The sequence below is a fragment of the Desmodus rotundus genome, chromosome 3 (assembly GCF_022682495.2).
Source record: "Desmodus rotundus isolate HL8 chromosome 3, HLdesRot8A.1, whole genome shotgun sequence".
In the NCBI taxonomy this organism is placed as follows: domain Eukaryota; kingdom Metazoa; phylum Chordata; class Mammalia; order Chiroptera; family Phyllostomidae; genus Desmodus; species Desmodus rotundus.
Window position 1 is genome coordinate 172,841,329 of NC_071389.1, and position 25,517 is coordinate 172,866,845.

General features: G+C 37.3%; 1 protein-coding gene across 5 annotated transcripts in view; it reads right to left on the bottom strand.

Moving 5' to 3' along the window:
• Positions 1–25,517, bottom strand: part of PIK3C2G (phosphatidylinositol-4-phosphate 3-kinase catalytic subunit type 2 gamma) — a 280,978-nt gene that overhangs the window by 79,603 nt on the left and 175,858 nt on the right. For 4 of the 5 annotated variants that reach the window (XR_011651038.1, XM_071221071.1, XM_053921758.1 and 1 more), the window contains exons 23-27: positions 21,420–21,512; positions 19,338–19,467; positions 15,192–15,328; positions 13,174–13,343; positions 244–400 (exon numbers count right to left, since the gene is read on the bottom strand). Coding sequence is in view for 4 of the 5 variants with exons in the window: in XM_071221071.1 (XP_071077172.1) it covers positions 244–400; positions 13,174–13,343; positions 15,192–15,328; positions 19,338–19,467; positions 21,420–21,512 (687 nt within the window). In the remaining variant the exon portion in view is untranslated. The remainder of the gene's footprint in view (positions 1–243; positions 401–13,173; positions 13,344–15,191; positions 15,329–19,337; positions 19,468–21,419; positions 21,513–25,517) is intronic. The other variant, XM_071221070.1, reaches the window with a different exon arrangement.

A 25,517-nucleotide genomic window follows, 5' to 3' on the forward strand; every position in this document is an offset into this window, starting at 1 on the left:
TATACTGAGATAGCCCCTGATGATGTCAATATTATCTTGAATAGAAATGTTTGGGACAACTGTGAAGTAATTAGTAAATTCATTAAGAAATGTGTTTATAAGCTCTACAATGGTACTTTCAGTATGTTCATTTATTTCTGTCTTGAACAGCTCTTTGGGGAACTCCAAGCAAAAACAGACTACTCATAGAAAGACATAATTGAAGCTTTTTTGTTGTTGTCGTTATTTCCCCAAGGGACTTACCATTTCTAGTAGGTTCAAGATTAGTCGGCTGTGTCTTCTGACAATATTATAAGCCCGACAGCAAAGCTCCACAAAATCTTGGAAATTCTGTGGGTTTTTCCCACCTTCTGTAATGAAGTATTCCATCTCTGAAGTGAAAATAAAAGGGGCTCGGTCCCTATAAACCAAAAACAATAGCAACATTAGACAGGAAAAGAAATGGTTTAGAGTCAAATTAGTCAGTTACAACAACTAATTCCCATTAAATTTTTTGTTGTTGTTATTTTCTCTCTACTGTAATGGATGAACCTCCTTCATTGTGGGACAGCTGGAGAAACTTGCCAATTGTTGACTTTGAATAATATACCTGGGCTGTAGCAGAGAGGAAAGGACGACTTATTTTACAACGTCAACCTGTAATGTCTCAAATATTTAATCCCAACTTATATATGATGGAAATGTTACTCATTAAAACTTAACGTAAGGACAAATTGATAATGAAGATGATTTACAGAAAATACACTTACTACAACATTTTGAAATAATTGAACAGATTATGAGTTTGATTTCCTATTTACTTGTGTGTGTGTATGTTTTTAAGATATGTTTATCCTTTAGAAAAAAAAGTTTCAGATAAAAACTGAATCACAAGTTCTTTCAGAAGGCAATCTATGGAAAAAGCAGATGTTACCAGTTCACTATCATATGCTTAGAGAGGGAAAAAAGATGTAGCTATAGTATTTCACACTAGGCCCAATAAAAATACTTATCAAAAAGGAGGAAATATAAGCTGACCAAGATGGGATATAAGCAATACTGCCCCCTATTGCCCCAAGGTTGGAAAACAGTCAAACAAAGAACTGGAAGAGATGACCCAGTTTCCCTTATTTTTTGTCATTTTTTTTTCATGTTATTTGAGACACAAAGGGACCTCAGATGAAGCATTAGCACTTCTAACAGAGACTAGGAAAGATTGGAAACGTCTCTGGTTAATTCTCATTCATTGAATAAGAAAAATAACACAACAGGCTTTTGATGCTGATTTGGCTTAAGATCCTCTAGAAACATTCGGGATGGGAATATGGTTTTGGATTAAAAATTGTCCTAAAAAATTAAAGATATTGAATGAATTGAAATAAAACATTTTTAAACTTGGGCCTAGTACCCTAGACATAACTAAGGTTAGTCCAAGCAGTAACTGAAAAAAGTCATGGATTATTGAGGAAGCCTCTTTTTTTTCTTTTAATGATAAAGGATAATTGTGTTCTTTAATGTTGCTATGCTTAGCTATCTTAGTAAAAATGTGGTACAGTGAGAAATCTTGCTAATCTCACCTAGTTAGCCAGATCTTTCATAAGTCTGGATATTAAAATCAGAAAGCTACACCCCAGGCATTTTGTGGCTGATGTGTGATAGTGAGACAGACCTTTTGTGGCTGACTGGACTTGGGAGGTGAAGTCTTTTAAAGAAAGGAAATACCTGACCTCGGTCTGGCTGTGGTTATTTTATCTTATTTTGTGAGTCATGCTACCATTTAATGTTAGGAGGAGAGGCTGGTATGACACTATCCTCAATTAAGTTTATATTTGTTCATTTGAGCATCATTCACTGAACAAAATTTATTGAGCACCTAGACACTGATGAATGTGTCTCATGAATCAAGTTCAAATTTAAAAATTTTGCTCAAAATCCTTTTCTATTTGGCTTTCATTGACTCATCCAACCTGTGTGCTCTGAGCTGGCTGTACAGTCCTTTATTTAGGCAAGATAGGAGCAGAGATATTGAGAACATGAAATGTAGGATAGGTTCTAATCCTGGACCTGCCCTATCTCAGTTGTCTCATCCTTGAAAAGGCCAAGTAATATGTAGCTCTTAGAACTGCCACGAAGGTTAAGAGAGAAAATGTGCACAAGTGCCTGACACGCAGAGAGGGCTACACGCTTGTGAACTGTTGTGACTGGAGGCTCTAGGCAGAGGGAGCAGAATGCAGCCATGTCGGTCAGGTTTCATATCACGTCCTGTCACTCACTAGTGCTGCGACCCTCGGCAAGTTACTTATCCTCCTCGTGACCCAGTCTCCCCCTCTGTAAAATGGGGCTAAGAGTACTGGACTCCTGGGATTAAGTGGGTTAAATTATAAAACGTTCTTAGAGCACAGCCTGGCAAATAGTAAGCACTCGATGAATGCTAAATACTATTATTATCCAAATGAATAAAAGGGTTCTCAGACCTGAACCTGGTCATAGCTAAATTTTCCACTCTCTTCAAAATGCCATCTGTAAAATCTCGTCCTTCCTTCCAAGTTTAATTTACTCCCAGCTCCTCCATATGACTAAGTCTCACTCATTGAATATGCAACTCTTTGGTTGCACAAGCCCTGGAGTGGACCTTCGAATTTGGTAATATTTTTTGTATATCATCACCCATGTAGTCATCACTATTGCTAACATTTTAGTAGAGTATTAGAAATATCTTAGATTTTCATAATCAAAAAACCCTTAATTTTTCTATAAAAGTTTTCTAGTAGTTCTTTTCCAACTCTTTATATTACATTTACTATATTGAATGGCACCTCTAAAATAATTTTAAGAGTTTTAGACTTACAACTTCCTGAAATGTTCTAACTTGTCAACAGAGAAAAGTGTTTCATCAAACTGATTTCTCTCAGAAAGTTTTTGTAGTTATTTATGTTCAAGTTCGTGTGATAGCACATTTCCTTCTTCCATGTCAATCACCATTATAAATCAGATGAAGAAACATCATAGCAGAAAGTCAAGTACACACACACAAAAATCCAAATTAGAGAAAATATGAACTAATTATAATATTGAAGAACATAAATTTAGCTGTGTTTAAATATTATAGCCTAATTTTTCAGTGTGTTCAGCAATGTAATATCTTGCATCTTTCCTATATGATTTACATGGCTAACTTCTGAGGAATTTTTAAAATCACTTAAAATTAGACTAAAATTTTTCTAAAAATGGAAAGGAGCTTCGCATGTGAAACAGAACCCTACTCCATTTCTACAGGCTGTAGGAATCATAGCTACAATTTGGATTATCAGTCCACTCAAGTGTGAACCTAATCCAAGATTGCAGAATTCGTGTCCTGGAGCCTTTGTCTCAGGTTTAAGCAATACTTATAAATCTGAGAAATAAATTGGTTGTGGCAAGAGGGAAGGTTGGAAACTATTTGATTTCTTATAGTCTGTTATTGAATTCTGAATCATATACTGAAAATCTCTCATTTACAGTTGTACAAATACACCAAACTTTTTTTTTGTTGTGACTATTCTATATTTGTCCAGAGTTGTAGCTTTACCATTACTTGCCCAGTCCTGTTTCCGTTTCTGTACTTTTTACCTTCACCTGTGTTCTTTCCCATTTCTAGCCATGTTTCTCTCTCAGCTGATGAATTAATGCCCTAATAGGGCTTTTTAAGAGATAAGGATCAAATATTTTTTCTTATAAGTAATCTGTCCTTTCTGATTTCTCTCTTTTGTCTTACCTTTTTAGTTAGCCCTGAAGCTAATATAGTTTATTCTTTATAGTCTATAGTTGTTTCATATATATATATATATATATATATATATACACACATATATACACACACACATATATATATATACATTTTGCAAATGATCTGTGTGATTACTGCAGGTAAAGGAAGTATATTAGCTTTATTTTTTGTATTCTTAATGCCTCAAACAATATTTTGGTGGTATTCTGTTGCATGCAATGAATGAAGCAGTAAATAAACATAGCTCACACAGCGAGGAGTTTGTGATCATTTAACATTTATGTGGCGAGGCCATGTGAACAAGATTACTGCTTTTGTTGTCAAAGGTAATCTGTTTATTCACATGGTCAGTCTATTGTTGAAATTACTATTCTGTAAAATTGCTGAGAGTATTTCTTATGTTTCCAATATTGGTGAGAAATGAGTATTAATTTAAAATATACATATATTTGTGAAATTTAAGAATATTTCTATTAAAAACACTAATTATTAAGGAGACAAATGCATCAGATATGGAAAACACAAGGAAAATATATTGCTGTTTATTATTAACTATACATAAACTTCTCTTCTTTACCATACCGTAGACATAATCCCTTCATATACAGTCACTAGAATACAAGGATCATTATCATTAAGTGTTTACAGTTTGCCAACTCAAACAATAGAAAAGACGTGAACAGACATTTCACACAGGAAGAAGATACGAAGATGGTAACCAAGGCACGTGAAAAGGTGTTCAACGTAATTAGCCTTTAGAAAAATGCAAATTAAAACCACAATGAGGTATCACCACACACCTATCAGATTGACTAAATTAAAAGTTAATTACAATACCAAATTTTGTCATGAATACGGAGACGCTGGATCAGTCATACGTGTTGGTGAAAATGTAAAATGGTACAGCCGCGATGCAACACCAGTTGGCAGTCACTTAAACAACAACACGCAACTACTACAACCTAGCAATTATACTTTGGGGCATTTGTCTCACAGAAATAAAAACATATATTCACATAGAAGCAGCTTTATTTGTAAAAGCTAGAATCTGGAAATAACCCAGATGTCCTTCAATGGATGGATTATTAAACAAATGTGGTGTATCTATACCATGGACTATTATTTGTTAATACAATAAATAAACTATTGATATACAAAACAATTTGGATGACTGTCCAAAGAAATATGCTACGTGAAAAAAAGTCAATCTCAAAATGTTACATACTGTGGTACTCCATTTATATAATATCCTTGAAATGACATAATTACCGAAATGGAAAAAATCAGTGGTTTTCAAGGGATGAGATTGGGAGGCGGGGGTGAAAAGAAAGTGGGTGTGCCTACAAAAAGGCAAGATGAGGCCTCCTGGGGATGATGCGACTGTTCTGTGCCTGGACTGGATCAGCATCGATGTCCTGGTTACAACACTGCATTATAATTTTATAAGATGTTTCCACTGGAGAAAACTGTTAAACGGTCCATACAGAAGTATGTATGACTTCTTACCACTGCACGTGAATCTACACTTACCACAAAATCAAATGTTTAATTAGAATTTGTGAGTCACCCGGGTTAAGATATTGAGAGAAGCCTTGGATGTAGCTGATAGCAGTTTGGTAGAGACTGTAGCGTGAGAAGAGAAGAGGGCTAAGATGAGGCACGAGGAATCTTAGCATTTGGTGGCTTGGTAGAAAGGAGTCATCCTGCACCGAGAAGAACTTGAGAGTGATGCTGCACCACAGAAGGCACGTGAAGAGGGCGCTGCGAGGAAGGAAGAGTCGACACTGTTACTAGTAATGTAGAATAAGGCCAGATTGAAGTGGTTATAGAATGGGAGGTAAGGAGGAGTTCAGACAACTCCTGCAGGAAGTTTGTGAAAGTGAGCAAAACGGCATGGAAACAGGGGTTTGAGGCAAGGTTATTGAAACTTCGGAGAGACAAGCATATTTAAAAGGATTATTTAAGAGGGAGAAAATAAATGTGCAAGGACATATTAATTATTGACAGCATAAAGCCCATTAGAAAGTGGGAGGGAAATAGCTCCAAGCACAGATGGAAGGATTGGCTTTGAAAGGGAAAACACATCTAAACAACAAGGAAGGAGTGTGTGTGCAGATGTAAGTTTGTGAGTTTTGTACTGAGTAGAAAAGCAGACTCTGTTCTGACTGTTTCTATTTTCTCAGTAAAGTAGGAGGTGTGGTCTTCTGTGTAAAGTAGGGACAGGATACGATGGGCAGGAGAGATCTGATGTTTATCCTGGGAGGATAAAGTGCAAATCATTGGGCTGAGGGAATGAGGAGATGGCCGCGGGAGAGCTGCGTGAACGCAGGGCCGCGAGGATGGCCCTTTGGTAGGGAGACAACGTCTGCCCCAGTTGGGTCCATGCTTTCAGGTAGTGCTGGGTGCCGTGGTGCAGCACAGAGGGCGCAGGTGAGTGGCTTATGGCACATGCTTGTCTTCTGCCTCCACACTTTTACTCACAATACTCTCTGCTGTGGGCTATGATATCTCTTCGTATCCACTCATTTAAGTCTCACCCCTTCTTCGATGTCCTCCTCATCTTATACTTCCTCTTGAAAGATTCTCAATGCCATTACCCTCACGGTGGGGCTGCCCTATACTGAAACACATTACTAAGGAAATGGACCAAGCATGCTAATTGTAATGGATGCACTCTCAAATGGGTGAGGTGTTGTATCCTTAAAATGAGCCGTCTCTTATTTATTGAACTATTCTTTAAACAAATATGTACACACTTTAAAAATGAATGCTGTTAGATTGTGAAGTATTGAGCACATAAGCTATTTGAGAACACAATAATTCACAGAAACAACTTTCTCAAATGTGAATTATGCAGAATACCACTGGGCTTCATCGCAACAGTTCAGGGTGGTCTTTCGCCACAGTGAGTTCAACAGAATAGTCCGGGTGGGCTCTGAAAACTAGAGTCACATCCCGTGAACATTTAACTTTTATTAGCTTAAAGATTCCTACTAGATTCTTTTGAAATGTAAGAAAAAAATTAAAAGAGAGTAAGCAATAGTGCCTGCCTTTTTACACATGAGAGAGCATATTGCCCAGGGATGGGAAATTGGCCCTGCTCCTTTAACATTTGGTCTTAATTTTTGAATGCTTCTCACAGTACAATCATCTTACAACATATTTGTTTGTGATTGTTTAGCATTTGAATTTAATATATACCATGGCCATAAATTCAGGATCACTATGTCATCTGGCACTGACTAAAGAAACAGCAATTTGCGCCAATGCTGGAGAGAAAACAGGGTGTGTTGGGATTATTGAGAAACAGGAGTATCAGTCTCCTACATGGGGCTTTCCCAAGGGTCCTACGACCCACTGCCTATGACTCCGGATAAGTTATAACAAGGAAGACTTCTCTCTGTCTTAGTTCTTATTTGTGAATTAGAGAAAATGACAGCAGCTACTTCAAAGAGTTCCTGTGACGACTGATTAAATGAATGCATATCAAGTATTTATTAGGCTTTAAATGGTAATTCTGACTATTTCCTTTAGAATCTGACTCTCCGTCGTGGATGATGCCGCAGCACACTGGGGAGCACTCGCTCTCACCACTCTCGGGGATGACCCACGGCAGTTGGAGAGGGACTGCACGTTTCAAGATCGGTGATGGAGGCAGGGGATGTGGAGGGGGGCATGGGAGGGCAGCCAGCTCCATCCAGGGTTCGTGACTGCAGGGTCAGTCTGCTGGGCTCTGTGAGCATCCATATCCCTTCCTGCGGTAGTGTAGTTGATCTAGCATTTATCGGAGTGACTGCTAAAATCAGTAGCTGCATGTACACAAACCTTAGTCCTCGGTCTGAAAGAAAGACTTGAGTGTTTAAATACGTATTTGTATCGTGAACCAAAACGGGACTCGGTAATGAGGCGCACTTTATTATTGAAATAACTACTGATTTCATAAATTGCAAATGTTGTTGTTCTCAGGAAATATCATAGTAACCTTAAAATATATTGTTTCAAAATTTCTGAAAGTTGTAGATTCTCATCATAGTGAGTGGTGATATTAGCATACAGATAAATGACTACAGAGTATTTGGAGAAATGTTTAAGCTTACACTTTCCCTGATATCACAAATGACCTACATTTCAGAGAGCACATTTTGCTGCCCAACAGAAAGAACACAAGTCTCTTGTCTAATATCCATGAGTTAATTGAGAAGGCAATTTGGAATCTCCCTTGGATGAGATAGGATCTTGTATAATTAGACAGCACGGGAAACCTCATATGTGCAATCTAAAAGAGAACATGGGGTTCGTGTACTATTACAAAATGAACTTTGGATGTCCAGTGAGATCTCCAAGATCTTGGCAATTATTAACTGAGGAGACCCTCACAAATAATCTCTCAAGACTTTTATAAACGCACTGTGAGTCCTAAGTTAGACTGTGGGAGGTCACTCATCCTTAACTGCTCCTTGACTTTAGGTTGTGACTCGAGTATCTTAGAGGCTCAGGTACCTCATCTCTCTAACTTGAAAAGGGCAGTGGAAACAGCTACCTCTTCAAAATCATCATTCCTAGTTTCCTAAGTCTGGCATTTTGGGTGTGAGTTTCCAGAAGATCAGAGTTTTATGAGGACAGGAAGGACAGCTCCTCCAGATTCCCATGATTTCCCCCCTTGAGCTTGAGTTCAAGGGAAAATGTAGTTATGCTTTGCATGGAATTTCAGCGTCTGCTTGAAATAAAAGTGAGTCTGGATATGAAGAAAAGATTATCAAAGCTATAACACTTAGGTGAAATTGGATTGTGGTATCACACTTTAAATAGTGTTAGGTTATAAGTCAGGCTGAAGGTGAAAATCAACAATAGTCCCAAGTGACCTCTGAAACATTTAAGTCACCCCTAAGGTTATCACGTACATGATCAAAATTTAGGTATCAAACTTGTGTTTCCCCCAGCATGGGATCAGGTACTGTTTCTTCAGTTGAACACCAGATGAAGTTCTTACACTGGGTTCATGCACAGGAGGCATTTGTCATCTTAGTACTAGATGCGGACTCAGAGCTATGAAATATTGACAGGCACATTGAACCTCAGACCACCCGCAGAGTCAGCCCCTCTGTCTCCCATTTTAAGCACTCTGGTCACGAAGGGGCAGAAGCTTACTGAGTGCAGGAAGGCAGAATCCTCACACTACTGTTTAAATAGTTGTCTCCCTCTCTCTTTTCCTTTCTCATTTCTTTCCTTTTACTCCCATAAATGTTTCTTCCTTTCTCAATCATCTCACATTCTTTTTATCTGAAAACCTACAACTCTCTTTGAGTAAAATTCATGTTTTTTTTATAAACTAGAGAAATTAAAAAAATATTCTGAGAGTGGGGTAGATAGATATAAAGAAGGTTACTCAAAAGAAACCAGGTGATAAAACATAGTGGAATGATGAGGTGAAGCAGAAGAGGGAAAAACAATAGTAAGAAAATGGGAACGGCAACACACTTTATATCTTGGAATAGTCTATGTGGAAGTGCTTTGAAAATCCAAAGCACTATCCCAAGGCTAGGTGTAGTTTGCCTAGAATTGACTTTGTGATGGGTGAAGCCTTTGTGAACCTTGCAGTATGCCTTTTTTTTTTTTTTTTCAGTTATTTCATTGTGGTAGAATATACATAACATAAAATTTGCCACATTAACCATTTTTACGTGTACAGGTCAGTGGTATTATAATATTCATAATCTTGTACAACCATCACTGTCAACCTTCTCCACAAATCTTTTCATTTTATAAAACTGAAACACTATACTCATGGAACAATAATGCTCCATTCCTTGGTCTCCCTAACGCCTGGCCACCACCACTTCACTCTCTGTCTCTGTGATTCAGGCTACTCACTCTAAGTACGTTGTAAAAGTGGAAGCACGCAGTGTTTGTCTCTTTTTGTGACTGGCTTATTTTGTTCAGCACAAGGGCCTCAAGGTTCCTCCATGTATCGTGTGTGTCAGAATTTTCTTCTTTTAAGGCTGAATAATATTTTTTGTATGTGTGTATCACATTCCACTTGCCCATTCAGCTGTTGATGGACTCTTGTGTTGCTTCTACGTTTTATTCTTGTGAATAATGATGCTGAGAACGTGGGTGTATAAATATCTGTGGGAGTCCCTGCTCTCACTTCTTTGGGGTATAGACCCAAAAAGTGAAATTGCTGGAACATATGGTAATTCTCTTTTTGTATTTGTGAGGAACAGTCATACTATTTTCCACGACAGCAGTGCCATTTTATGTTCCCAATAACATTGCACAGGGGTTCCAATTTACCCACATCCTTGTTAACACTTGTTTCCTGTTTTCTCATGGTAGCCACTCTCACGGGGGTGAGGTGGTGTGTCTCAAATTGTGAGTCTTGCCCCCCAGACTCCCACACATAGAGTGACCACTAGGTAAAAATCCCTTGGAAAATTTCCACTTATAAAACAGGTTATGTCAGGTTCTTAGTAATGTTATCTTCAGAAAAATTTTACTTTCTCAGGTCAAGAGCAGTAAATTTAATGGCATTTTTGTAGTAATCAACCGAAATTAAGCCCTAAGTGTCAGGTACGAGCTAGGCGCAAAGACGACCTTAAGGCACTCACAGTTGTAGAAGGATTGGAAATGTGTTTTCTTCTGGAAAATTTAGATGCGGCCTTCTTGGAATAAAAGGAACCACACTATTTCTTAATAAACAATTGTGTGAATAGCAAACCAACAAGACCCACCTAATTTCAAAGAAAACTAGGACAGTAATTAAAGCACGTGGAAGGTCATTACTTTCTCTGTAGCATTTGGATTGCTATGAATATTGCACGAAGCCAGGATGATGGGTGTAAGACAAAAGTTAATCTTCTAATTTGCTAAGGGAGTTTCGTTTCCCAAAGATGCTTTTAAATTGAGAATATTTAGAATATAAATATTACAATACTCAAATTAGGAATTAAATATTAAAATCTTTAAATCAGTGGTAATTAACTATTGAAGATAAGGTCAAAATGATAATAGATACAGGGAATTTTTATGATTAATATTGAGGTGAAAATTCTGAGATTAATTATATCAGGTGATCAGTGATTTATTGGGATAAAATGTGAAAAGGATATAAATCATGTTGTAAGAAGACAGATATATAATATTTTGATCATCCTGGTATAAATATTTTAACAGGAAAAGAATAGGTTTTGAATTTTATTTTGTTGAGTTCCGAATGCTTTTTAATCTGTTTTTAATGGATTTATGTCCTGTTGTATGGTGGTAAATATTTAATAACTAGCTCACTTTTATTCTCTTAGAAAGTAAAAACACTATGATGTGTAACACTTGCCAGTTTCCATAGGGTGTGTAATCTACTGTGGCTGATTTCAGGCTACCAATGTGGCGTCACGGAATGTGGAGTCGAGAAGCAAAACGCACAACAGGCTCCTGCAACCTGGTCCCGCAGATGTCTGCTTACGTCTAAAACTATACCTGAAATCCACAGTGCCTCGATGAAATCCCCTCCAATTGGAATAAACTTGACTGAGAATGTACTCCGGTCTGTCAGTCAACAAGCCTCAAGGTCAAAGAACTTAAAGGACTAATAGTTCAATTTTTGACTTTCAAAGCACATACTTTAAAAATCACCAAAAGATATTTAATTCTAAATGAACGGAACAGTTGTCACACAGAGACACATTCTCTTTTCTTGTCACTTATATTATAATTGATTACAACAAACGCTGATTCAGCCTTCAGTGCCGAGCACTCTTCAGAAGAAGGGTTCAGGTACACCTGGGCAGGGAATCCAAAGGAGAGCGCTGCCAGGCTGACTCAGGATGAGCGCCTGATGTTTGCAAACATTTCCTAAATGGAATCACACTGCTGGGTATTGTGAGACGTTCTGGAATGGTGATGTAAGCAGTATAAAAGGGCAGGGGCCCAGCAAGAAATCAGTGCTTTCCAAAGATCCGTAATATATAGTTTATGTTTGCATTTCAATACCAGATTATGGCCATCTGGAGAGAGTTTATCACTTTATATTGTAGGAGACCTTATTATTTCTTCTACCAAGGAGTTGTTTTTAGCTAAAAAGATAATGATCAGTCTTTGGAATGGTCTGATCCCACTTCTACTTTTATAAGAAGTATCTTTTTAAAGCAAGGGACTTTTCCTTTTAAACTTTTGGTTTCTTAGCCTCCAGCTTAAATGAAACGAAAACCTACTCATCCAACAGTCTTTTCCGATTCAGTGAATGATATGATTTTTTGCTAAGGCTGAAAATCCAGGAGTCATCCTAGACCATTTTTTACTTTTCTAACTCACTGGGCCCATCCCCTAGCTCATTAATCACTGACAATGCACAGTCAATTAGCAGGTTCTGGGGCTCACTCCAAAATATATTCTGAATCTGTCAGTTTTCACCACTTTTTTTTTTAACACTAAGTTCTTGTGTTAACAATTGCATTAGCCTCCCAACTGGCCTCATTACTCCACTGGACAGCAGGAGAGCACTTTGAATACCACTGAAATCCTATCATTTGCCCCTGAACTGAAAATTAAAGCCAACCTGTGTACGATGTCCTCAGTGCCCTACCTGTTTTGCTTCCACTAGACTCTTTACCTTCACCTTTCACTGCCTGCCCCTCTCAACCCCTCCATCAGGCCTGGGCTTTCTTGTTGTCACTGGAACATGCCAGGCTTATTTCCATCCTAATGGTTGTTAGTTTTGCTTTTGTCTCTTCTCATGGACCTCCCCAAAGTCACCACTCATTACATAGCTGTCTGTCATCTCTTTCAAGAGGCCTCTTTGAAACAGCATCCCTGCCTCAGTCCCTTCCTATCCCATTTCTCTGATTCTGTTTCTTCATAAGAAATTAAACTCTTTATTTCCTCATATTATTTCTTTGCATGTTAACATGTTTAATGCCTGTCATCTCTCCTAGAGTGAGACCAGGGTTTATATATGCCTCGTTTAATGTTGGAACCCCAGATTCTCAATTGGTAGGTGCTAAATATATTTAGAATGATTTTCCAGAATGATCCAGTTCAGGATGTGTGCTATTTTTATAATAAGTAGACCAGGGGTGGCGATTGCTATGGGCAATAGACCAGATGTATTGACATCATAAACTTATGCCTCATTGTCCATTTAAGGTTTGTTAAAAAAAACCCCAAAATATTATATTTCAGATAATTCAGACTAGAACAGGATTAGTATTTTATGGGAGAGGGCCGATTTAGTCCACTAACCATTTTAGGAAACCTAATTTTTCCATTAGCAATCTATTTTTAAAAAACTTTAGTTTATTAGATCTATAATCATGTTTACACTAACTTCAGGGGTTTGCGAGATGGGAAGCAAGTCATCTGCTTAGTTTCTATGCCATTATATATCACTCTAGGATGTTACTTAATTGCTGTAATAAAATTATTTGTGCACTGACCTTTTTATCCCTCCAAATGTTTGTGCATGACCTAAAATTTTTCCAAAGTCAATATGAAACATGTGGCCCGACTTGGTCAGCATGATATTGTCGTTGTGACGGTCACAGACGCCCAGGATGAATGTCACCACACACCAGCCAGCACAGGAATAGAAAAAGGTCCTCAGGGCCTAATCAGTTGAAAAACAAAAACACAAAAATAACATGCATAAAAATAAGTAAATACATTTATCTCAGAGCTAGTGGTAAATAGCATGGTGAAAGCAAAACTACATAATCAAGAACCACGTCTACATTTTAATTGACAGAAGGGTATGATTAAATAATGGGCTCTTGATATGCTACAGAAGAACATGTTCTTTAGCCTAATAGATAAATGTTTTCATTGAAAATGGAGAAAATATCTCTTCCATTCAGTTGGAGCTAATTTTCAGAGTTTCTGGAGAGGGTTCCTGGTGTACTTTTTTTGATGTCTCAAATACACAGTATTGAAAGATTTTTTTTCAATGTAAAAGAAAGACCAATATGACCTAATAATTCCTATCTCCAAAGAAATTGAAAATATGAACTTTTTAATATTGAATTTTTAACACAGAAAAAGCTATGTTGAGATATCTGTAATATTTTATGTTTGTCCTTGCAAATAAGTCATCCAGTTGATGTCTGAGCATTTGGTACACTGTATATCAGTGAATGTGCAGGAGGAAACAGGTTACTGCTAAGTCAATTGTGGCTTATGTGTCTTTAATGAAAGAGTGTGACTTGCTAAAATTATACTGTGTTTTCAAAATGGTCTCCTAGGTATGCATTATTTTCACCCATGATGCAACCATGAGTAACCTTGGTGTAGCCATGGGTGTTGGTTGAGTCGTGGTTCTGAGTCTCCCCATATGGTGTGGTTGACAGGTTGACTGGGAATCTATGTCACTGGACTACATGCCGGGACACTTTATTTCCAGGTATCCTAAGTGTCTGTGCAAGTCACTTAATGTGTCAGTCTAGATTTTCTTCACTTATGAAGTGAAGATAAAATATGTTCTTCACATTGTGGCTGTTAAGAGCAAATGTATGTGAAAACACCTAAAACAATATAACCCCAGAGATTTGTACAAAACAAAAGTTACAGTTTGGGCAATGGCTAAAAATAGATTTCAAGATAACCTCTAACTCTTTGTTACTTCTCCTCCCAAAGCCCATATTTTGCTCCACTCCAAGTCTTGAATAGGTGAACTCTTGGGTCTCTCTGTCATGACCCACGCTAGCAGGGTGGCCAATTGTCCCAGTTTGCCCAGGACTGAGCGGTGTCCTGGAAGGAGGAAATTTCAGTGCTCAGGACCGTTCTGAGCTAGTCTAATGCTAGCCCATGTTGTATTTGTGTGGGAATTAGCATAAAGATTCTCTGCCTTTGGGTGGACCCAGATGTGCCAGTTCATGTCTTGGCAAGTGGAACAAGGCCTGGCTCTAACCGACTGTTCCCCTTAGTCAGGAGCCCTGGTATGGAACCTGTACACTGCAGACCAGATGCCAGGGTGAAGTACAGTGGGGAAAAATGTTGGCAGTCAAATACAACAATATGTTTTATAAAGTACTGAGATATAAAAAAATTGAACATCTATTATGCATTTTGCAAACATTGAAATAAGGCATGAAAAAGTAGAGCTTGGCAGAAGAAAGGTGCTGCAATCGAAAGAAGGAGACATATAGAGATTGGAGATTGTGTACAAATAGGCAGGGGTAACTTGGAAGGAGCAGTTCAAGGAGCACCTTAGGTAGATAAGGGAGGCCAGAGAGCAAAGAGAGGCTTTATTAATAGCCCAGAATTTCACCCAGAAGGAAAACCAAACACAGAAATTTTTATTTAGTTAACATATCATTTAAACTGGGTCATTGGTACTAGGCTAATTCATTGAGTGAATTAGAACTCAAGGATTTATTTTTTCATAAATCAGAATATCTAATGAACTAGAGTATATTCTTATTTAAGTACATTAAGTAAAATTAGCTGCAGCAGGACAAACCTTTTCATAATCCGTCTTTAAGTGGTTGTGCTGACTGAACCACTTTTTGATTGTATTCTCCTTCAGCGGTCCCATCAGTCCAGAGCAGCGATGGATCTTTGCTAGGGTTACAGCATCAGGTACCATCTGTACCAATCCTGATTGATAAAAAAAAGAGATTATGGAAATAATGTTTTCTTCACAGAATGAGGGGTGCTAAGGAAGTACATCTTTACCTAGGTAACAATAGTTGTCAGCACTACTTGGAGTATCCTTTCCCTTCCCAAATATTCTCTGAAGGAGCTTACTTCTAGCCTCTCTTCTGACTTTTCCTAAATCCTGGGGAGCAATGAGGCTACTTGTTGTTTTTGGATCAGATAGGTCAGATAGGTCAGAAACAGCTTTCATATTTTTTCTGGAACTAGAGTGGAGAGTCAGTTTAGATGTCTCGCAGAGACCACACTGCGAAAATGGAGTGGCAGGCCAGTGAACACACGGCCTGTGCGCTCGCTCACAGTTTAAGGGAGGACCTTCAACCTTGATGACTTTGGTAAGCAGTAAAAGTCAATTTTCACATTAACTTTGCTGTTACATGTTCATTTTCTAGGAGTGAACACAATAACTGCAGTAAACATGGAGAGAGTGACCCGCCTCTTCCTTCTCAGTCAACATGAAAGAGAAACTACCATAATAATTTTTTTAAAGGGAGCATACATTTATTGATTGAACTTCAACACGACCTTTGCCCCACTGGCCATGTATCCATCAAGGCATCTTTTCATTGTGTTCATAAGATTATTGAAATGTAAATATTTTCAAACCTGCTGATTCATATTCTGTTCAGAACAACAGTTTAAACCCAGTGCTTAGTACTCTCCCAGGCCTGATGTCCACAAAACAACCGGTAAATAAAGTCCTGGAAGGAAGTTAAAGTATAGAGCTTCTGATTTCTACCGTCTTGACAACTGCAAGGGTTGCCAACTCAAATGCCAAAGGGACCAGGGACACGAATGTAATTGTATGAAAAAAGAGATGGTTGGGCTTTTAAAACGGACTATTTCATTCATATTGAACAACAACAAACAAGCAGCTGACAGTGATGGTAAACAGAACACTTCTCTGTGCTGGCTTTGGCCAGTGGCCGCTGGTTGCGGCCTTAATCGCTCTTAATATCCCATAGTGCAGTTGTGACCATTAGGCATCTACTTTGCTGGATCAGAAAGAAACTAAAGCATGGGGAGGGGGAATTGGATGCTGCAAGTATAACCTATAAAACCTGTATGTTAAAAAAAAGAAAAAGAAAGAGAACCAACGCCCCAAAGATAAATCCTGGATTCTGGGCACATCCTTAGGGTCATACATCCTCGCTCCTCCTTCACCAGTATTTGGTCTTGTGTAGTTTTTTCATGTGCATTAAGTGAGATAGCAAATATAAAGCATTACGTTTAGTAACAGCATTACTCTAGAAAGAGGTGATTCTTCTTTCTAACCCTGAAAAATTCCCTCCTCATTTTTTCCAGTTCCTTCATGTAGCATTTCCTACAGGAAAATTACTTCTACGTGGTTCCCAAGTGTCACCACAGCCTCACACCTGACCGTGCCCCAAACTAGGACTCAGACCACTGTACCCTTTGGATGCTACGCTATAGCAATGTCCATTACTTTTCAGACCACATTTGTCTTCAGAAAGTTAATCTTTGCTAAATCTCAAGTCATTTATCATAAGACTTGCATTGCTGACTACTCAGAAAAGCTTATACCTAATTTGTAACAATCATGATGGCTAAATTCTGCCTATTAATTAAAATCATAAATTTCATTTTATACATCTTAATCCAGTATGTATCATACACCTTTTAAATACTTCTAACGTAATTCTGTGTGAATTGAGTAATATGTGTGGTTCCATTCTTATAGTCTTTTAATGTGGTGTTTCTCAAATTTTAACACACTTATATATCACTTGGGAATGCTGTGAAAACGGAGGTTCTGATTCAGTAGGAAAGGGGCGGGGCTTGAGCTTCTGCATTTCTAAAATGTTCCCAGGTAATGTCAGTGCTCTGGTTCATGGGTCAGACTTTAAGTTCTTAGGAACTTAAGAAGGTTCTTAGGAACAAACTTTTCAAGGTGGTGTCATAAAAGGCAGGAGCTTTCAAAAAGGGGAACATAAGAAATATCAGAGCACCTTTTCTGGTCACCAACACTTGTGCACCCCACCTGCACCCCCAGTGGAGAGCCTGACTTAGTACCCTGGTTGGGGCTTGTTATGTCTACTCCTCCAAGTCCCCTGAGTAATTTTTATGCCAATGAAATTTGGAGAACTTTGAAGTGGTTGTGCTGACTGAAATAAAATAAATTATAAAGAATAAAATAAATTATAAAGAATTTTTATTTGCTCTGCTAGTCTTTTCCAAAGCTCCTGGGACATTATATACCAATTAATCATGAGAATTATATATAATCAACAATAATGTTGACAAAGTCATGTAAACTTCTGGCCTGGAGTATATTCTCCTTAAGGGCCACAACTCTGTTTAGTGCATTTTAGTATTCCCTCCCTTGCTTTGTGATGTTGCTTGAGAACAGTAACATATTTATTATGCCTTGGAACCTGATTAAAAATGCAACCTAAAAATGACATTTGCTTTAATGATCTCTATTTTTCTTGAAGAAATACTTTGCTGTCATAATGCCATCTGAAATTGTACAACTACAGAAGATTGTTGGTAGATGGGGAAGAAAAACTTGTTTGATTTATGACATCTGCCACTTTGGGCAAGTCTACAGGCATTTTTTGCTGAATCATTTTATTAACTTCAAAAGATTTAGCCTCGTTTACTTTCTATCATTATAAACTGAGAAATGAGTGGGTGGAACTGAAGAATTCCATTGAGGTCAGTGATGAATGTGCTCAACTTCTGAAGGAAGGATGATCCGTATGACATCATAAAGCTCAGCTTGGCTCACCAAGTTTTTTTCTTGCACTTTCAACATATGAAGCTATGAAAGAATTAGGTCACATGAGAACAGGGAGAGTAAAATTCAAGGAATAACCATTTCAGAGTAGCAATGATGAGAGACTTTTAGGAACTAGAGCTTTAAAAAGGGTTCAGGGGTGGGACACGTGGCATGGAAGCAAAGGCCCTATGATAGGAATCAAAATAATTGAGTAATATAACAATAGAGTCATACTGAAGTTCAAGTTGCAACTTAAGTTAACTAGGAGGTGCTTCCACGCTCATCTTCTAAAATCTCAAATGACAATTGGCTGGGATGTCAGGAACTGGAGGGGCAGGTTTTCTTTTGTGATGATGGGTTTAAATTGAAGTTCTGCCTGAAAGAAAAAAACGACTACATGGTTCTGGGTCCCTTTTCTATTTCTATGATTCTTTTTAATCTTTTTGTTTATGCAGCAGTATCTGCTATAATTTATATCAATTACTTTAATGAAATTCTAAGTGGCAATGACCACATGAAAAAGATTATAAAATATCTTTATAATTATTTCTTCAATTTAGCATGATTGTAATTAAATAGAACTTATACCTCTGATGTTTTGGTAATAATTTGAGTACACACTGACATTATTTTCATTGATAATGTGTATAAATGTAGCTGTATTTCCATACTAATGTCTTAGGTTTTGTAAAGGAAAGAAATGCTGAATTCTGTTCATTGTTTGGTCACCTTTGGCTATTGATATTAATACTTTACTCAAAAGTGTTTTAGAGATTAAGTACAGACTTATACTATATATTTACAATTTTAGAACTTTTTAAGCATTTGCAACTTTGAAAATTTTCTGTCAGTAAGCAACAACTGTATTTTTTTCATGAGTTGGCTTTTCTATCATTACCTTGAAAAAAGAAAAAATAGGAGTTAGCTATTAATTAACTAACTGTTAAAGACACATAAAAGAATTTCACAGTTAACATTTGGGTTGTCAAGGTTCTAACTAATACTGGAAAACACACTATTCCTTATGTAAATTATTTTGGCTTATTGTTTTTGAAAATAATTTTTTAAAAAGAAGAATGACTATGCATAGTTCTTTGGACTTTACAATTTATAGTCTAAAATGGGTGCTGTAGAAAATTTGGTGGCAGTTTACCAGTGAATGAATACGCTGAATAATGTAAGTCAACCCACTGTCTAATCTCTACTGACCTTGGCCTTTTCCTGTGGACAGGCATCTGTAGATGATCATTTGCATATCCAGGCCCTCCTGCAGCCAGATATTGTCCATCATTTGAACAATCTGCAGAACAAGCATATCCTGACGAAGATCATCTCCAGCCTTTAAAAACAAAATTATACACTCTGGGTTTCTCTTTGAATTCCATTAAAAGTTTTCAAATAAGATTTATGTCATTTCTTTCCTTGAATAAATTTTCAGCCTGGCTTAACAGTGGTTTCGATTGTTTTATTAGCATTCATAGGACCTTGTGTTTCTCATAGAAGATCAAGGAAAATAAGAACTTTCTTTTAAGTAATTCCAGAAGCTCCAGCCATCAAATTAGAAGCTGCATGGAATGTTGTTCCCTGATAATGATCTTTCAATTTAATATCCATGTGAAATGTCTTAGACTCAAGGTCTAGCAAAGAGAGGTTGAATGAATGTTTATCCAAATTTCAAACTCAGCCAAGAGAGAGTTAAGTGAAACATTATTTGGTGTGCCATAAACTTATGCACCGACATACAGTTAGAATACCGAGAGCTTCTTGACTCTGAGGACAAATAGCACATATGTGACTCGTCAGACATTGAATCATTGACTTCTCATGTATGAAGGCAGTTGAAAAGTTTTCAGAGTAAATGGTCTTTGATAAAAATAAGAAATAATAAAGTGTTGTATTTAGTGTTGGTGAAAAGAAAAAAAGGAATATATCCAAAGGGAAAGAACAGTTCTATGCTTCTAAGCTAATAATTTTTATTTTGAAAATGTTTTCATTTTTTGAAGTCAAAACACTAATTTGAAAGAACATAAGCGCCCCAATGTTCACTGTAGCATTAATTGCAATCGCCAAGACATGGAAGCAGCCTAAGTGTCCATCAGTAGATGAGTGGATAAAACAACTATGGGACATTTACACAATGGAATACTACTTAGCTACAAAAAAGAAGAAAATATTACCCTTTGCAATGGTATGGATGAGAACATTATGCTGAGTGAAATAAGCTAGTCAGAGAAAGACAAATACCATATGGTTTCACTCTTATGTGGAATCTAATGAACAAACAACTAAAAAGGAAAATAGGGACAGACTCATATGGAAAGCTGGATGACAGCTAGTGGTGGTGGGGGGAGGTTAGGGGTGGAGGGATTGAGCAAAAAGGAAAAAGGACTCATGGACATGGACAACAGTGGGGTGATTACAGGGGAAGGGAGTTATAAGGGGACTAAATGGAAATGGAAAAAATCCAATAAAAATTTTTAAAAAGAAAATGCTCTCTATATGCAGAAAATTATGCTGTGATAAGATTCCACGTTGTTTTCTTCAGCAAATATCAGAATCATTGGACCATTATTGTTTGAAGTTGCATATTTCAAAGGAAATATATGGGTGTCCTAATCATGATCCTCAAAAATAGTCAGAATCCACCAAAATTATCACTTTGAGACCTTGTTGTCTGGTTTGACTGAATAATTGATTAAACTAGCAGGATGATGGGCAAATCCTAACTTCTTTTTTTATAGTTTCTTCTTGAGTTTCTTTTCGAGTTTCTTTTCCTTACCTGTGTATAACCTTCTACTCTATTTTCCCATAGGGCTCACGATAAAGACTTATATGGCCCATATTTATGTTTTATTTTTAAAAAAGAGAACAATCCAAATTGCTAAAATCAGTAAGTGCTTGCAGATAAGAATTTTATGTTAAATTAATTTATATTATTAGAGTAGCAAGTAATTTGATTTTAATTTACTATATCGAGGCCAAAAGAAAGCTCTCTACATAAGGGCTCATCACACACTCCATTTTCTTTGCTACACGAAAGTGATTGTGTAATTTTGTTTGTTGAAACATTTTCTCAAGTTTTGCACTGAAGGTTCACTGGCTTTAAGCCAATAATATTTGATTTATTGCCAATCATAATTTGGCATGTACTATAATTCTTTAAAAAGGCAAAATCAAAATAACTGGAATCTTCTGTGTTGTGAGGAAAATAGCCACAGTAATTTTTTTGTGAGTAATAAATCAAGTATTTCTACCAATGTAATCAACTTCATGCTTTAGGAGTTACTGTACCTTAAAAATGATGCTGATATTTTTGCCCATTGGATTAGCATTGATGAAAGTAATCTTCAATGGCAAAGCATTAGATGTGAAATATGAACATGCCTATAGGAGGAGAAAAGAAAAATGGTGAGCAAAATACAGCAAAAAGAACAATTTCCAGGAAATCATGGCCCTTGCAGTATTTGTTATTTGAGCAAATATAACACATATGAATAATTTTTATACTTTGGAACAAAGACAGTTATTTATTTAAAAAAAAAAAACAGCAACTTTAGTCTTACCAACCAAAGCCTTTACTTGGAAACTGCAAAGCCAGCTTTTTGGCAGGTCATAAATTTCCAACTACAGTTTTTTCCTCCCTGAGCAGTGGTGATATGTCGGGGATTTAAATAAACTGAGTAGTATGTAAGTGTTGTGTTCATACTAGTTGGTTAATAGCAAAAAGATAAAATTGCTATTTAAAACTTTTATTTCCTTTTAATTATTTCTGCTGTGCAGCATACTAAAGAAACGTGGATATAGAGAGAGTTAAGAAAGCCCTAAATGAGTTCAAATTTGGACTCTGTGACTTATTAGCTGCAAGGCCTCGGGTAAGTTACGGAAATGTTTGTATCCCACTGTAAAATGGGAAGAATAGTCCCCACCCTACCCATTTTTGCAACAGCTACATGAGCCTGACACTAGTTAAGCAGTTCAAAAAGTCAACCCATTCTTTTTCCCCTTTTATTAATGCATATTTTCTTACCTTTACGAATATGAGTACATCAAAAATTTTCTCTTTATTTTTTAAATTATGCTTTGAGTTCCCATTTTCAGCTTTACAATATTGACTACTATCTATTATACTTTCCGTATTGGTTCTTTTCATTTTATGTTTTTACAATTGTTTGCGTATTAAAAGGCTATGCATTTTTAGGCTATTAGAGAGTTCATGTTGACAGTGAAGAGTACAGTCAATACTAGAAAAAGGAAAAGAACTTGCTACTTTCAATTTATCAACTTAATATATGACATCAATACATGTTGAAGGATCAGTTTGAATATCATTATTCTGAGATGTCTGAAATCAGTGGAAGCTGAGAGAAAAGGACCTATTTCTTAACTTAACCTATCAACATAAATCTCACTTAATCCTGTAGCAAACAGACACTCTTGCTTACTGAATCAATCTGAGCTTTTATAGTAAATGGGTGAGGTCGTTTGGTGAGTAATGAATTCTTGACATAAGAATAAGTCAATCAGGGAACATATGACCTTCTCTCATGATACTGCATTTGAAAGCCTTTACTAGGCTAGGCAGGAGTCTAGGTGAGTGGATTTTAAATGCTACTCATTCTACTCTTGGGGGTCCCTTTGCAGCATCCCAAGTCTGGGGAAGAGACATAGGGCAAAAGGGAGGAGGCTAAAGGCAAGGCTTAGCCCCTTGTCTTCATTACATCAGCCAGAGTTATTTTGCTTTCATCATTTCACGTTTGGTTTCCACGTGCAGTCATGTCAAAAATGTCATTCGACAACCATTCTACACAAATCCTTATCTATATGCTACCAGAAAGAGACACCATATTCACTCTCAAAGAGCTTACAAAAGGTCTGTATGAATGTATACTCATGCGCATTAAGTAGAAAATAATTTACAAGGCCATTTATCACAGCTGAATGAAGAACCATTTGAAGAAGAGGCCTTCAGTGGTGAATAGGGTTTTGCAGATTCTGAGAGATACAAGTTAGCAAACAGGTAAAAGAAAAGTTTTTCTAGGTAGAAAAAGTCAAACAAGGAGAGATTCAAGTAGATGTTAAAAGTAAATTGGGAGGGCTATAAATGAGAAATAGAAAAGAGTGAATCAGATTCTAGGAGGATGAATTTATGCAAATGGTGGCATAGAAGAACTAGAAGAGAGGAACGGAAATTTGACCTATGCTCTTGAGAAGTACACATTAATAAAATAGGGTTAAAATAATTTTTTAAAAAGAAAATAAATCTATTAGAAAAAAAAAGTGTGGTTTTTTACTTTCCCAAAAGTAGAGAAAGATTGTATTAAATTTTTCCCATTTACCCACATAGTCCATCCCTTAGTCATCCTAAAGGATATAGGAAATTCTCCCTTGTAATTAGTAGTTCCAAGAACAGGCAAAGGTGAGAATTCCTACAAAGAAAGCTTAACTCAAACATAAGACCGTTGCTCTCCATCTTGGAGAGCCATTCTTGAAGAAATGGACTGAGTCACGCCTGAGTGCTTTTCCCCAGTGTAGCTCACTAGTGGGGATTAAAATACAATGCTGACTGTAAGCTTTCCCACATTAAGTGCATTCATAGGGTTTCTTTCCAGTGCGAACTGTCTGACGCATGATAAGCTCTGAACTTTCACTAATGACTTTCCCACGGTCAATGAATTTATAAGGCTCTGATGCATCAGAAAGTTGTGCTATAACCAAAGATCTTCCCTTACTTGTACATTCATAGGATTTCTCACCAGTGTGAATTCTCTTATATACAATGGAGTGTGAGTCTTGAGTCTATACCTTCCACATTTATAGGGCTTTTTGCTTGTGTGAAGTCTGTGACATAAAATAAGACATTGAACCAGACTGAATGCCTTGCCAGACTGCATTCAAAATGTTTTTCTCTGCTACGAGTTTGCGCATAGTCGACAGTGGGAGAGTTCTGATGGAAGGCTTTTCCATACTGCCTCCGTTTGTGTGCTAGTTCCCCAGTGTGGAGGCTCTGATGCCAAGAAAGACTTTTGTCCTTACTGAAGGCCTTACTATGTTCATTAAATTCATAAGCTTCTTCTCAGTGTGGATTCTCTGATGGTTGAGAAGGTTTCCATCGGAACAGAAAGCTTTCCCACAGTCATTTCAGCTGTAAGGTTTCTTACCTGTGAAATGCCTGATGTTGGAAGAGATTTTATTCTGAGTGAAGTTCTCCCACACTCATGCCATTCAGAAGGTTTTCCCCCAAGGTGGGCTAGGTGGGCTATGTGATAGTCAACGGGTAAGGGACTTGGGGCCAAGGCTTTTATACATTCATCACATTTGTGAGGTTTCTCCCAATTACGGAGTCTCTGCTATTTAATCAGATGGGAGCAGGGATGACAAGTCTTCCCACACTCTCTGCATTCATATGCCTTGTTCTCTCTCAGTGGATTCTCACATGAACCATTGGCTAACAGGTCTTTTTGAAGGTCTCCCCATACTCATTATACTCATAGAGGCTCTTTTCAGTATGGGTCCTCTGGTGGCCAACCAGATGTGGGCTCTGATTGTTAACTTTGCCACATTTACTGCATTTTCAGATGTGATGTATATCCCTTCAGACTTCTTTGTTGTTCAGCACGACAGGAGGACAGACTAACATGTTGTGTAGGTGAAAGCATCAGCTGCCATGTGTGTCCTGCACAGGTGTGCCAGCCTTGTACTACGAACAGCTGGTCAGAGACAATGGGGTCAAAAAGCGGCCTGACTTGGGCACTTTCCAGTCTCAGGGGAAGAGCCAATGGCTGTAGGTTGCCGCAGGGGCGTGTGGTGCCAATCACAACACTCCTGGGTTGTGACCTGCAGTCTGGCAAGCTCACCTGGACACTCACAGCAGATGATTGCTAGGGCTAGCACCCTGCACTTCAAAATGCACAAAACTCCTATGTCATTTTAATAGAAAAAAATTGTCTACTTAGCCAATAACAACAAACCAAGAAAGCAGAAACAAAAAAACCAACATCTGGACTCAATGATCCATGTTGTTCTTATTACTTTGAGATACTTTTCGAAACGCTGAGTTTCCATATATCTTCAGAATTAATCAAACTCACTGCTAATGATTAAAAAGTTACACAATTTAAAAAAAATTAGTGATGATTTGGATTTTAGTCCAAATAGGCATACATATTCAATTTATGGAATTGATGCCATTTCTTTCAAAATGTGTTTATGCAGCATATTAGGAACGTTTGTAGGGTACCTTTGTAATGGCAAAGTCATAAGGGTGATAGTATTAAGTTTTTAGCAAAACTTTTCGTATTCTTACTAATAATGGTTTACTTTTTCCCCTAATTATTGGATTTGTTTTCTTGATTGTCTTAAACTTTAGTTAAGTAACGTTTTTTTGTGTGC